Below are 11,579 nucleotides of genomic sequence, written 5' to 3' on the forward strand. Positions count from 1 at the left end.
TTCTTCTTCTTCTTCTTCTTCTTCTTCTTCTTCTTCTTCTTCTTCTTCTTCTTCTTCTCCCTCCCTCCCTCGCCCGGCTAACCCCCTCGTCGCAGCGCCTCGGTCTTCACTCCAATCAACCTTGCCCTACTCTCGCTCTTCGGTGTCCTGGTCTACCTCCGTCTCAAGCCCTCGACTCCCCAGACTCTTCCGCCGGCTCCGCCCCCAACCGTTTTCCGTACCTTCACTCCGCCCTCACTGTTTCCCTATAATGGCCTCAACAACATGCCAGTCTATCTAGCTGTCCGCGGACGTGTCTTTGACGTCACCCCTGGTCGCAACTTCTACGGCCCTGGTGGCCCCTACGCAAATTTTGCTGGCAGGGATGCCACGAGAGGCCTGGCGTGCGGCAGCTTCGACGAGGATATGTTAACCAAGGACTTGGACGGCCCCCTCGACACGTTGGAGGGCTTGGATGATGAGCAGATGGACGCACTACGAGGCTGGGAGGAGCGATTCAGTGAAAAGTATTTGGTTGTAGGCAAGTTGGTGCCCGTGGGCCACCCGGAGGCTGAGGAGGCCAAGGCTTAGGCTTAGGCACTTACCAATGCAATACGACGTTCCGTGCTACTATGGATGAAAAAAACAAGTAGGACAATTCACCGGGCTTCGAGAAACCCTCAGGCCATGACAGTTCTGACTCGGGCTGATCAAGCCGAGTGCGTACAGCGAGTCATAGACTGCTATCAAACACAAAGTATAGATTTAGAAAAAGTTGCTGTTGCCAAAAGGAATGCTGAATTCATAAATTTCGACCTGGATATCCTTCATTTCTACAAGAGTTCAGGCCGTACCCGCTATCAAGATGCCAACGGGTGTCTATCGTCCACTCTCTAGCGTCAATGTTCCCAATGCGGGGTTCGCCCCGATAGGCAATCGCATCCCACCTCTTTCCCTCTTTGCCTGATGGCAATGGCGTCTATCGCGTGTACCGACTTCTCCCGGTTCGCGCTCTCTCAAATCCTACCTTATCCGCAATGACGTGTTGCTGCCATGTCAATTGTACGCCTTGTGTACTTGACATGCAACACACCAAACATTTAACTCGTTCAACCCCACATGATTGCGTGAGAACATATTGGGACACACCAAACTATTGCCATGAATCAACTAACTGCTGACCAGTTTGTTGGATTGCTACCATGGTCCTTGCTACTGGTGCTCAGCATTGTTCTCTACGCCTGGAATAGGAAACGGCCCGGCCAGAGAATCAGAGGCAAACAAGTACATCGCTCGTATCCCTCACTGTACATCATCAGCATAGCTGACTTCAACTCAGAATGTGCAGCCAATTACATCTGTGGAAAAGAATCCCTCTGGAGAAGAGCACTCGGAAGCGGCATACTACTCCATCGAGCCCCTCTCAGACTTTGATCTCGAGACGACAGAACCTCTCCAGCTGCGGCCATTCAAACCAAAGTACCACATGACCATGGGTATGTCTTTGCCATAACACCCCCAGAAAACAGCAGATATATCATGTATTTACCGGGCTGACACAGTGTTCCCCAGCCCTCGAAAACACGACACTTTCCGACCTCGTCACCATGGACAACACCTACCTGGAACGTCTCGACATTCGCCGCCAAATAATTCAAGATCAGCGGTCAGAAGTCATAGCCTATGAACCGCAAGCCGTCCCTGCAGTCATGGAATTATATACATGGGCCATAGGAACCTACCTACCACGTCGCTTCCCTTCCATCTATAGCATTGTCCACCACATTGCCAGCGAAGAGCCAGCATCCACCTACCTAAAAAACCACGCCACAAACACCGTCATACCCCTCCAAGTCACCTCCCCAGAACTCGCCCTCCAAATCCTTGGCGAAAACATCGACACCGAATTCCTCTTACTCCAAAAACAAGACAACCCAACAACTCCCCAAACCCTAGAACCATATCGCCTAACAGCCTTCATAAACTGCTTCCCCGCCGGCTTCTCCACCCTCTCCAAACTCGGCCTCTCCCTCGCCGCCATCCACGCCCCTGTCCCCCACTACGCCGAGAAGCTGGAAAAGAGCATGGACCGCTATTTTTCCGCGTTTCCCGTGGGGAAAATCGTAAAGCGCGTTAATTGGAGTATCAGTACTACTGGCGACTTGTTTTGTCTTGCGGGCGCCCATATGAGTGAGAGTGAGCTTGAGACGCCGCGCGAGCGCGAGCGCCAGGAGGAAAGTGTGCAGCTTGATAAGACGGTGGTGAGGTGTGAGAGGCAGACATTGCATCGGTTGCCTCGAACGGGGGCGTTGGTGTTTGGGTTCAAGGTATGTTTGTTATCTTGTGTATTGAAGAAAAATATGGGAGGTTGAGTTTGCTGACATTTTTTTCTCAAATAGACGTATGTCTATCCAATTCAACAAATAAGAAATGAAGGAAACGGACACATACTTGCTGAAGCAATCGATGGCTTAGGTCGCGGCACAGTGCCAAAAATCACAGTGTACAAGCGACAAGTGGTTTGGGGCGAGAAGGTAAAAGCGTTCTTGAGGAGAGAAATCGACGCTTGAATACAGCGTGTGTTTGTCTATATACCTGACGAGCTGAGATATCCCAGTCCCTGACTTGGATATACGTCGACGTAAATGTTGATAAACACAATAAACACCTCTGCACATGTGGCCTTCACACAAAATTTCATGCGGCACAAAGCTAACCCACCCGGCATATGATAACACTAGCTTCCTTGCTCATTCCTGCATCTAATTCATCCCAGACCCCTGAACCCTCATCCCTTTCCTTTTCCTCCAAGTAGCGTACCAAGTTCCTCGATACCATGCATCGTACCTTCCCCCCCCTTTCGATGCCAGATCCCCGCTAGCTTCCAACGCTAAAGCAAAGCCACGTACGTCCAAAAGAATGAAAGAAGAAGAAAAAGCAATTCCCATCACTCCCGCTCCAGTCCAAAGCAAAGCATGCAAGAAAGGGCAAGGTTCCATACGTATTTACTTCTTGTACAATAAACTAGCCCAATTTCCTCACCCTCCCCTCCGCATACCCGGCGAGTTAACCGGCGTACCACGCTTCATCATGGGCGGCTTGACGACTGCAGATTTCCCAGGGACAGGAGGTTTGGGTGGGGCAGACGTCTTACTGGCGAAGAATTTGTGCGCCAGCGCTTCCTTGGGCGTCAGACGCTTTTCCACGTTCATGTGCAAGGTTGCGCTTAGCAGGTCGGCTAGGTCGTTCAGCTCTGCGGCTGTGGGGCCGTCGTTTGAGATGTTGCGAGCGGCATCGTGGACGCGGGTTTTCATGTCGCGAGGAATCTTCTTTTGCTGTTCGATTTTGCGGATGGAGAACTGTGTGGTGGGTTAATTTGGGGGCTTTTCCTTTAGAGGATGCAGGGTGATTTACCTTGTTGAACTGGTCGACTTCGCGGCTAATGAATTTCAAGGGGGGTCCAAGTTCGAAGTTATCGAGAACATTGTTGACGAGACCTTTCTTGAGTAGCTTCTCGCTTGGCCATCCCAAGCAGTCCATGAATGACTTGATCATTTGGTTGTTGGATCGCCCGGTGAAGAGAATCTTGCCGGTCCAGAGTTCATACACTGTGCAGCCTACAGCCCACATATCGACGGGGTATCCTACGTCCATGCCAAGTATAATCTCGGGCGCACGGTAAAATCGACTGACAAGGTACTCGGTGCGTTCAATGACGTCTCGCTTGTCGACGGCGGTACCGAAATCGGCAAGCTTGATGGTCTTTTTGTCAGCAGAGACCAGGACGTTATCAGGTTTTAAGTCAAGGTGAATGACTTGACAGTTCTGTAGATGCTGAAGACCAAGGAACATCTGGCGTGCATATATCCGCACTGCGGGGAGTGTAAGACCGTGACCGTTGGTCTCCTCTTTCAGCAGATCTCGCAAGTTCTTCGACATGTGTTCGAAGACTATGCACAGATGACCCTTGTGATCAAACGAACCCAACAGACGAATAATATGGCGCTTATCCTGAGGATCTGCTTCGTTGACTTTGCGCAAAAAGTCCATTTCCTTTTGACTGGCTCTCCTCATCAAGTCGTTGCGTCGAATCATCTTGATGGCCACAATCTTTGGGCTGGCATCTCCATTATCTGTCCCCACCTCTTCTGCTTGTGCGACATTGGCAAACACACCGCGGCCAAGACCCTTAATCACTCGATAACGTCCACCATCTACCAACTCATTACTGATTAGCTTGTAATATCCCTCAGGATCGTCCCAGTTGTCCAGTAGCTTTTCATCGAGAACGGTTCCTTTCGCAACGACATTTGTCTCGGTTTCCACATCTTCGTCCTCGTCCTCATCATCATCAGACGCAAACATGTCGAATTCCTTCTTTTGTTTCCTGACAGGTGCCACCTTCTCAGCCGGCAAAGTGGAAAGATTCTTCGGGTCGGTCTCGCGATATGCATCCGAAGACACTTCGGCATTTTGGTTCTTCTGCGCTGCTCGATTCCGGTCGTCCAGCATGTCCTGCATGGGGTCGTAATCTGCTGCTGATGGGCTTGCCGCCGCCGGGCTGTTTCCCTCGCTGAATTCTCCCTGCTTGTCAATCACCATAATGTCAGGTGATGCTGGTGCAGATTCAAAGTCGCCATTGCGGGGTGATGCAAAAGGAGATATGGGACTATCTGCAAATGCTGCTGGCGAAGCGTAGTTAGGCGTATTCGCTTCTGACGCATTAGTGAGAATGGCTTGTTGCAAGAGGTTCTCTTTGCCCTTTTGTTGCTCAGTAGCAGCACGTATGGCAGCCCAGCGACGGCGCTTCTCCTCGCGCGATTCCTGGGTAGGCACTTTGTCTTCGACAGGCGCTGGGGTGAAATCAGTGGTATCATCATCCATTTTCCTATTAGCAACTGTCAGCATCCGTTAAAACTTCGATTCAGTAAAGAATGTCCTTACATTTCAACATCTTCGGATACGCTAGCCTGTGCAACTGAGGTCTTCGCGCTCTCGGACGGCGTCTGCTGTTGCTGTTCATTTGGCTTGCGAGCCCTGGTTTGCTCCTGACCTTTGTCTCGTGGCTGCTGACGATTGGTCTCTATGGGGAGTGTTTCGCGGAAGTTGGGGACTGGGTTAGGGTTCTCAACCTCGGCATATGAGATTGGCTTCGCATGCGATCTATCTATGACGTCTTTGCGCTCTCTTGCAAACGCTACTGGAGGCTGGCCTGTAACCCGTCGGGGCTCACCGTTTCTGCTACGATCAGCATGGTAACGCTTGTCGGGACGACCGCGTGGCGGAGAAGCCTTGCGCTTGTAGCCCCGGGTATCACTGCCACTCTGTTCGGCTCGGCTCCGTCGATATGGCGATGGCGAGCGGTCGGCTGCACGGTTCTTCCGAAATGGCGAAGGCGATCGTGACGGGGTTCGCTTGCGGCGATATGGCGAAGGAGAACGACTCAGGGCGCGGTAATTATCATGGGCACCATCTAGTCCAAAGGACCTGTTTGAGCCGTTAATCGCAGATTCGTTGCGCGAGTTGACTGTGTTTGCCTTGTGTCGGGTGTCGGGGAGCTCGCCCTCTGAAGCGGAACTCGAGTGAGACATTCTGAAGATTTTCGCGCTGCTATGATGGCTTCAGAATGGAGATTCTGGGCGTCAGCTGGATTCTTGTTGACGAGAGGACTGAGTGTCTCTATCACTGACTGTGTAGCAGAGAAGTAGAGACAGGTGCGATTGCGCCAGAAAAGCGAGGACAGACGCGCTGGTGAATAAGGAACTCGTTAGGGTCTTGTCGCGACTGGATGCGCGATCAGCGGGGAAAGTGCCCTTCGAGTTGGAGCTTAAGATATTACCTAAGCAAGCTACGTGAAACTGACGGCTGATGAGCTGTGACCCGGTGAGCCGCATTTCCGACCAATCGGAGGGTGGTAGTCACATGACCTGGGCTGTACTACTTTGATCGGGTACCTCATTCAACCTGGATATTGCGTCTCAAAACAAACCAAGAATACTTGCCGGAGAGACAATACCATTTTTTCTCAGTCTCGGTTCGATTTTGAAAGAATACGTATTAATTTGCAGGACTGTAGATAAGCTGCCGTGTTTCAAGAGGTGAGATGTCAGCAATAACACACCCTTTTCAGCAACACCAATATCCACACGTTCTAAGTATACAATGCGGGAAGTACAAGGTTCAAGCCTAAATAGTTCATCCCATCAAGATCACTTGCAATAATTGGTCCATTCTTTCCGCTGATTTCGACTGTGGAAAACATCATTGAGGATAAATAGGTCACGAAGGATTCAGAGCATACTGGCAAACTTCTATCTACGGCAAATTTAGGTGAGGAAGTTAGCCTGACTGTTAAAGTTTAAGTTACTCGGAGCATCTGGTCAACTGATTAATCGAGACTCTTACAAACAGCATCAGCAGTTCTCCATCGATTGCTAGAAAAAATCGGGATCCAAATGGAACTCGGAACTAGGAAAAAGCTGAACAGGCCCTTGACTAGGTAGAACATGTCGAACATGGGGCCTTGAAACTCTTGAAAGGATTGTGTTTAGTCCCCAGACTTAGTGAGTCCCACGTGCTTATTTTCCATTGTGTGTTGTATGCGGGGTTTAGATAGGAAACCTCATGGCGGAGAGTGGGGGATCCACGGGTTCATGGGAAGCCTTGCTTCGGTGAAGGACACATGACACTGTTTATCTTATGTGGTGGGGTGATCAGGAGAAAGTGTTACCGTGTTTCTTTGGGATTGGTGGAGGGAAATGGCTGGAGCCAGGGATTTTCCTAGTCTGATGTGGAGATATCTACTAGAAAGGAGTGGTTGATCCGTGATGCTAGTTGTGGGGCTCTGCTGTCAGCACAATATGCATGTCAAAAAAGGAAAGTCGATGCTGAGTTAATGTGATGGAGTCTTAGTAACAGATAGATTGGGACTCTTGTTGAGGTATTAATTTACTAGTTTATACAGTTTACAATAAGAATTTCCAAGTGAATCCATAATGCGATGTTAGCATGGTTGTTTTATAAATGTGGCATGTCGGAACAACAATTGTTGCTGCTTTCTTGGCGAACGTGATTGCCGTGCCATCGGTATACGCTGCCACCAATCGCTTTACGCTTGGGAGAGCTGAGCAGATCTCAATCTATGCGGAAGCAGTGATGAAGATAAACGGACTAATCAAACACACTACTTAGAGTTTGCCACTTGGATGTGCGGACGATGACAACGGGAAACGCTGCTGTACGCGATCACGACATCGCGAGTAAGAAATCATCACAAGGATGTCGACTCATGAATCAGTAACCACAATAATTACTGCGTTTCTCCGCACCAGATCAGCACCTCATCGTCTACTCATATGTTTCACGTGCAAGATCTCCATGTTGCAGTGAGGTGCAGCACTCGTGTACTCTACCCGGTCCCATCGCTTGAAGCCAAGCAATCCCTCAAAAAGGGCAAACGCCGGAAATATATTAGTAGCCCGAATGACGCACTTGGTTTATAGTTTCCGACTACAGCTCGTTAGTCGGTTTACACAGCCACCTTAGTGCATACAGCCAAGATGGCAACTGGAGATCAGCAGTAAGTGTGCAGCGGGAGTCTATTGTAGGGGATCGTCGGGGGAAGCGGGTAGGATAGGGTGCCAAGGGAGAGATAGCGGATAAGGCGCGCGATAAGCGGTTTCACGACTCTCTCGGTGGGAAAAATAAATGAATGAAAAAAAGATTAAGACAGGGTCAAGAAAGAAGGATCATCGTGGGATTAGTTGTAGGAGTAGTGCATAGAAGTGGTAGTCGTAGTCCAGCCTGGACATTTGCCGTTACCCCGCCCTTACAAATCTCTTGGGGTTTCTTGTCAATTGTGTTAGTTTAGTGATATACAATAGGCGGTGAAGTTGTATCGAGCACAATCCATGTGCAATGCTTGAGGAGTTACAAGGAGTCGAAATGTGATGGCGTGTGCATGTGCACTTGACTCTTGGTTTCCGAGGCCGACGGAGATGCTTGGAGAACAGATATGGGTTAGCCGGGTGGTACTTGTATCTAAGCACGTACATAGTATGTAGGCACCTTCATGACTCCAGACCACAGTCTAGTATTGGTACATATGTGAAGAACCTCGTAATTCTTTGTCGACTGCTAGTTGTCTGTCGGTTAGAGATGCTCCACGCGTACGGTCCGTGAACGAACCAATGGACCCAACTCCCAAAACGTGTGCACGTGCTAAATTTGAGTCTGCGAAGTCGGTAACATAATCACGAGACTAGTTGTGGTGATATGTGGAGATCTCAATGAAACCATCGCCACCAGACAGCTGGGTCGCGAAAAACCGGAGTGTAACATGCCATAGAAGGATATGACCAACAGTAATTGAATGTTCCCACTAAATAGACTCTCCGTCAGACGGCCAGGAAAGCCAGAAAGCCACTGTCTACGAGGCAAGCCGGAGTAACGGAGGTTGAGGATACAGACACTGGTCCGGTGAACATACATAGTGTTGTTGTCGTCAAAACCCGGCTTAAAACCCGCGTCCTAGTAGCCCTTGCCCCCCTAGCAGAAAAGGACGCCTCCACGGCCCCGTACCCGATTGTTGCCAAAACTGGGTAGCCGGTGCCTTCCCCCCGTATCCGGCGATCATCCGCAATTGAGATTCGCGAGCCAATCCATGCTACGCACTCATGACCAGCGACGTTGGATCAACCCGAACCCGAACAGCGCGCAACACACACAACAGCACTCCTGCACACTGAGGTAAGTCGCCCGAGAGGCGTTTTGATAGTTTATCAGACTATTTGAGAACTTTTACCGGGCATCCGGAGAAGGCGGATTCCAATGATGCACACTCAATGTCGATACTCGGAGCATTGGCAGAAACAAGCTATGCCGAAGCATTTTGTTCAGGCGCGCAAACCCACACATGGCTGTATCGAAACCTTAGATAATGGAGCCCGTACAGAGCCAACAAGACAGCGAATAGCACGAGGTACAATGCATGCTAATTGCAGTAGACTTTTATTTGACGCGAAATGCCAGGATGTCAGAGAAGGAAGTAAAACACGTGGTTCTTGAGCGACCATTGGCAAGTTTGCATGGTGAAGCGCGCTAGAATAAAGGCATTGGCCGTGGCGTGTGTGTGTAGTTTGTGTGGCGAAGGGGCCACGAGGCGCTGGGCGAATGGCGGTGGGCAAATCCGATGGCAAGTCCCATATAGCACATACATAGTAAGTACATATGTACTAGAATACGTATGCATAAGACGTGCAGCCACCCTTCTGGAATGCTTGTCGTGGGTGGTGAGGCGGCGAGGTCCGAAAATTATCGGATGAAAAGTAACTCACTACGTATTTAGTTTTTGACGTGACCCTGACGCTAAAGGCGTCCTGTCCAAGCCGGCCAATTGATGATAGGCGGAGTTGAGACCCGTAGCTCATGAGGCGCTGAGTCGTGATGGTGAAAACGGCAGAAGGCGACGGGGACCCTGGTAGACCACGTGCCGAACTGTCGGGTTGCGGTGGCTAACCGGCGGCAAGGTCTGCAAGATGAGCGAGATGGCGTGCGGTCTCGACCTCGATCCATCTGCCATGTCAAAAGGACTAGGTTTTGGAGGTCGTGAGCTCGTTGTAGCGTACGTCATTGACCGGCCAAAGACGGCCATACGACGCGACACGAGTTCATATTGCTGCGCCTGGCTTGAGTGTGCTGATCGCCTGGTTCACGACGCCATGCCAAGTCACTTCTTGGCTGGCAGAGAGTCCTTGTTGTGCATGCATAGTACGAAGTGTGTTGTATGGAGTACATAGATGGATATTCTGTATGGTGAGGTGTGATGCATGTGTCACGGTCAGGAGAGCTGGGGAGCGAGGGAGCGATGCAGGAGAGGGTGGGCTGCAGATCAGAGCAGGAAGGCGAATCTAGGCGGGCTGATGCATGGAGATTACATAGATGGTGACAGGGCATTGTTTCTGCCTCTACTTGGCTGGGCTGCAACTCCTGGGTAGGAGAGGGAGAGGGAGAGAAGGGTATGACGTTCTCCTAGTGGCTGCCGGCAAAGGGGAACACGAGCGGACAAGGTCCAAGTTGAGGGCGCCCTGCATACGGGGACTAGGCTAGAGGCATGAAGGGTGATGAGGGTTATTGACGGCATGCGGATATGTATAGACAATGGGGTAGGTGGTATACGAGGAGCTCCAATTCGTGCAGTGGTCGACTGAATTGGAGTAGTGGCGTGTGGGGGACGGCGCGGGCCCCCAGCGCCTTGGTGGTTTGGACGATGCAGTCTGCCCGAGCATCCACGCAGGCTCGGATTATGCTCTGGCGCGCCAGAACATGTCGTGTGCGTGATGCTTGGCTAAGGATAGACTGTAGGGGGAAGCTTGAGTTTGCGTTTGTCAGGGGTGGATATGGATGGATGGATGGATGGATGATTACTATACACCTAGTAAGTAGACAGCAGATGGAGTCCCGTCGCGTGCATGCTTGTTCCTCGACGCTGCTCGCCGGCGCATGCGCACGGGCGGTCAAATGATCGGGGACTCAGGCTTGGGTTCACGTCTAAGGACGGGAAGGCCATCAGACGTGGCTAGAGCCATGTGCCTAAGGGACGCTCTGTCGTCGACGACTGGCACCCATCTACACCTAGCACTCTCTCCTATGTGCGCCATGTATCGGCAGCCAATAGCAAGCACTGTATTCACTGTGTTCATTGTCTTCTAGGGGTTAGAATGCCTGATTGGGCTAAGCGTGCGTCGTCAATGTCAAAGCACGCTGCTCCATGGGCCTCAGCAGACACAAGGGCGACGGCGACAATTCTCCGCATTTGCATGTCGCCGTCGTCGAGGCAGACGGCGAGCATGCTGTAATTCACCGAAGCAGTACAAAATAGTTGGGAGCCCAGCCTTGGCGGACATACCGTTTTTCTTGACTCCTGGCGCCAACGGGCACGTCGTCTTCAAGGCCCAGGATGCCAAGGGAGGTCTGCGGAGCTTTTTCACCCAATCTCTAGCCAAGCTACCAAGGCGCTTTCATCCGGCTTCTGGGGCAGCGTCATGCCCATGGTGTAGCTCGGTGGTGGCGCTCCATGCCCTAATGCACGGGCGGGAGACCATGTTCCTGCACCCATCCAGCTAGTAGGTGCCTCGCCGTCGAAGCAGAAGCCTTTGGTCTGCCATGCCTGTGCAACGTTGGCCTGCCTCCTATGCCACCCAAGCGTAGCCATGGCCCGTCGCCAGTTCACCCTCGACAAACTCAAAATGTACGTCATGCACTACTGCAGCCTTGGTCCTCCCAGAACATACCGCACCCCTCCCAGGCCACACCCTGGGAACGCGCTTCAACGAGGCGGCGCAGCCAACAACTTCTGTGAGTTATCGGGCCGATTACAGATTGCAGTCTTCTGGCACCCATCAAATCAAGGTAGTGGTAGCGCTGGGTGCCGTGGGGCCAACTCCAAATAGGACAAACAGACGAGGAAAAACAAAATATCGTCAAAGTGCCATTGAGCACACCGTGTCCAAACACACACATATGTACCTAAGTACATATACAGATACGAGAGTGTATAGACTGGTCGCGTCCTCGGATGCGCTGGGGAAAAAAGACGCATT

The 11,579-nt window shown here is 51.2% G+C and overlaps 5 protein-coding genes across 5 annotated transcripts in view; 4 read left to right on the forward strand and 1 right to left on the reverse strand.

Moving 5' to 3' along the window:
• The window catches only part of COCSADRAFT_238164 (uncharacterized protein), a 1,660-nt gene extending 849 nt beyond the window's left edge, over positions 1 to 811 (forward strand). Inside the window, exon 3 of the mRNA XM_007705155.1 lies at positions 96 to 811. Coding sequence (XP_007703345.1) covers positions 96 to 570 — 475 coding nt within the window. The 3' untranslated portion in view covers positions 571 to 811. The remainder of the gene's footprint in view (positions 1 to 95) is intronic.
• Position 812: 1 nt separating this feature from the next.
• On the forward strand, positions 813 to 2,839 carry COCSADRAFT_238217 (uncharacterized protein). The gene is made up of 5 exons (XM_007705156.1): positions 813 to 1,106; positions 1,165 to 1,263; positions 1,319 to 1,475; positions 1,552 to 2,306; positions 2,379 to 2,839. The coding sequence occupies exons 1-5, from the start codon at positions 1,017 to 1,019 to the stop codon at positions 2,547 to 2,549; spliced, it is 1,272 nt and encodes a 423-aa protein (XP_007703346.1). The 5' UTR covers positions 813 to 1,016; the 3' UTR covers positions 2,550 to 2,839.
• A 178-nt stretch (positions 2,840 to 3,017) lies between these two features.
• Positions 3,018 to 5,570, reverse strand: COCSADRAFT_97592 (uncharacterized protein; the record flags this gene model as incomplete). The annotated part of the gene is made up of 3 exons (XM_007705157.1): positions 3,018 to 3,338; positions 3,394 to 4,867; positions 4,924 to 5,570. The coding sequence occupies 3 exons, from the start codon at positions 5,568 to 5,570 to the stop codon at positions 3,018 to 3,020; spliced, it is 2,442 nt and encodes an 813-aa protein (XP_007703347.1).
• A 3,346-nt stretch (positions 5,571 to 8,916) lies between these two features.
• Positions 8,917 to 9,379, forward strand: COCSADRAFT_238227 (uncharacterized protein). Its single transcript, XM_007705158.1, has one exon. It carries the CDS (start codon positions 9,066 to 9,068, stop codon positions 9,300 to 9,302), a length of 237 nt encoding a protein of 78 aa, XP_007703348.1. The 5' UTR covers positions 8,917 to 9,065; the 3' UTR covers positions 9,303 to 9,379.
• A 304-nt stretch (positions 9,380 to 9,683) lies between these two features.
• COCSADRAFT_202341 (uncharacterized protein) lies at positions 9,684 to 10,513 on the forward strand. Its single transcript, XM_007705159.1, has one exon. The coding sequence runs from the start codon at positions 10,127 to 10,129 to the stop codon at positions 10,499 to 10,501; it is 375 nt and encodes a 124-aa protein (XP_007703349.1). The 5' UTR covers positions 9,684 to 10,126; the 3' UTR covers positions 10,502 to 10,513.
• Positions 10,514 to 11,579: the final 1,066 nt, after the last annotated feature.

Source organism: Bipolaris sorokiniana, assembly GCF_000338995.1.
Source record: "Bipolaris sorokiniana ND90Pr unplaced genomic scaffold COCSAscaffold_13, whole genome shotgun sequence".
In the NCBI taxonomy this organism is placed as follows: domain Eukaryota; kingdom Fungi; phylum Ascomycota; class Dothideomycetes; order Pleosporales; family Pleosporaceae; genus Bipolaris; species Bipolaris sorokiniana.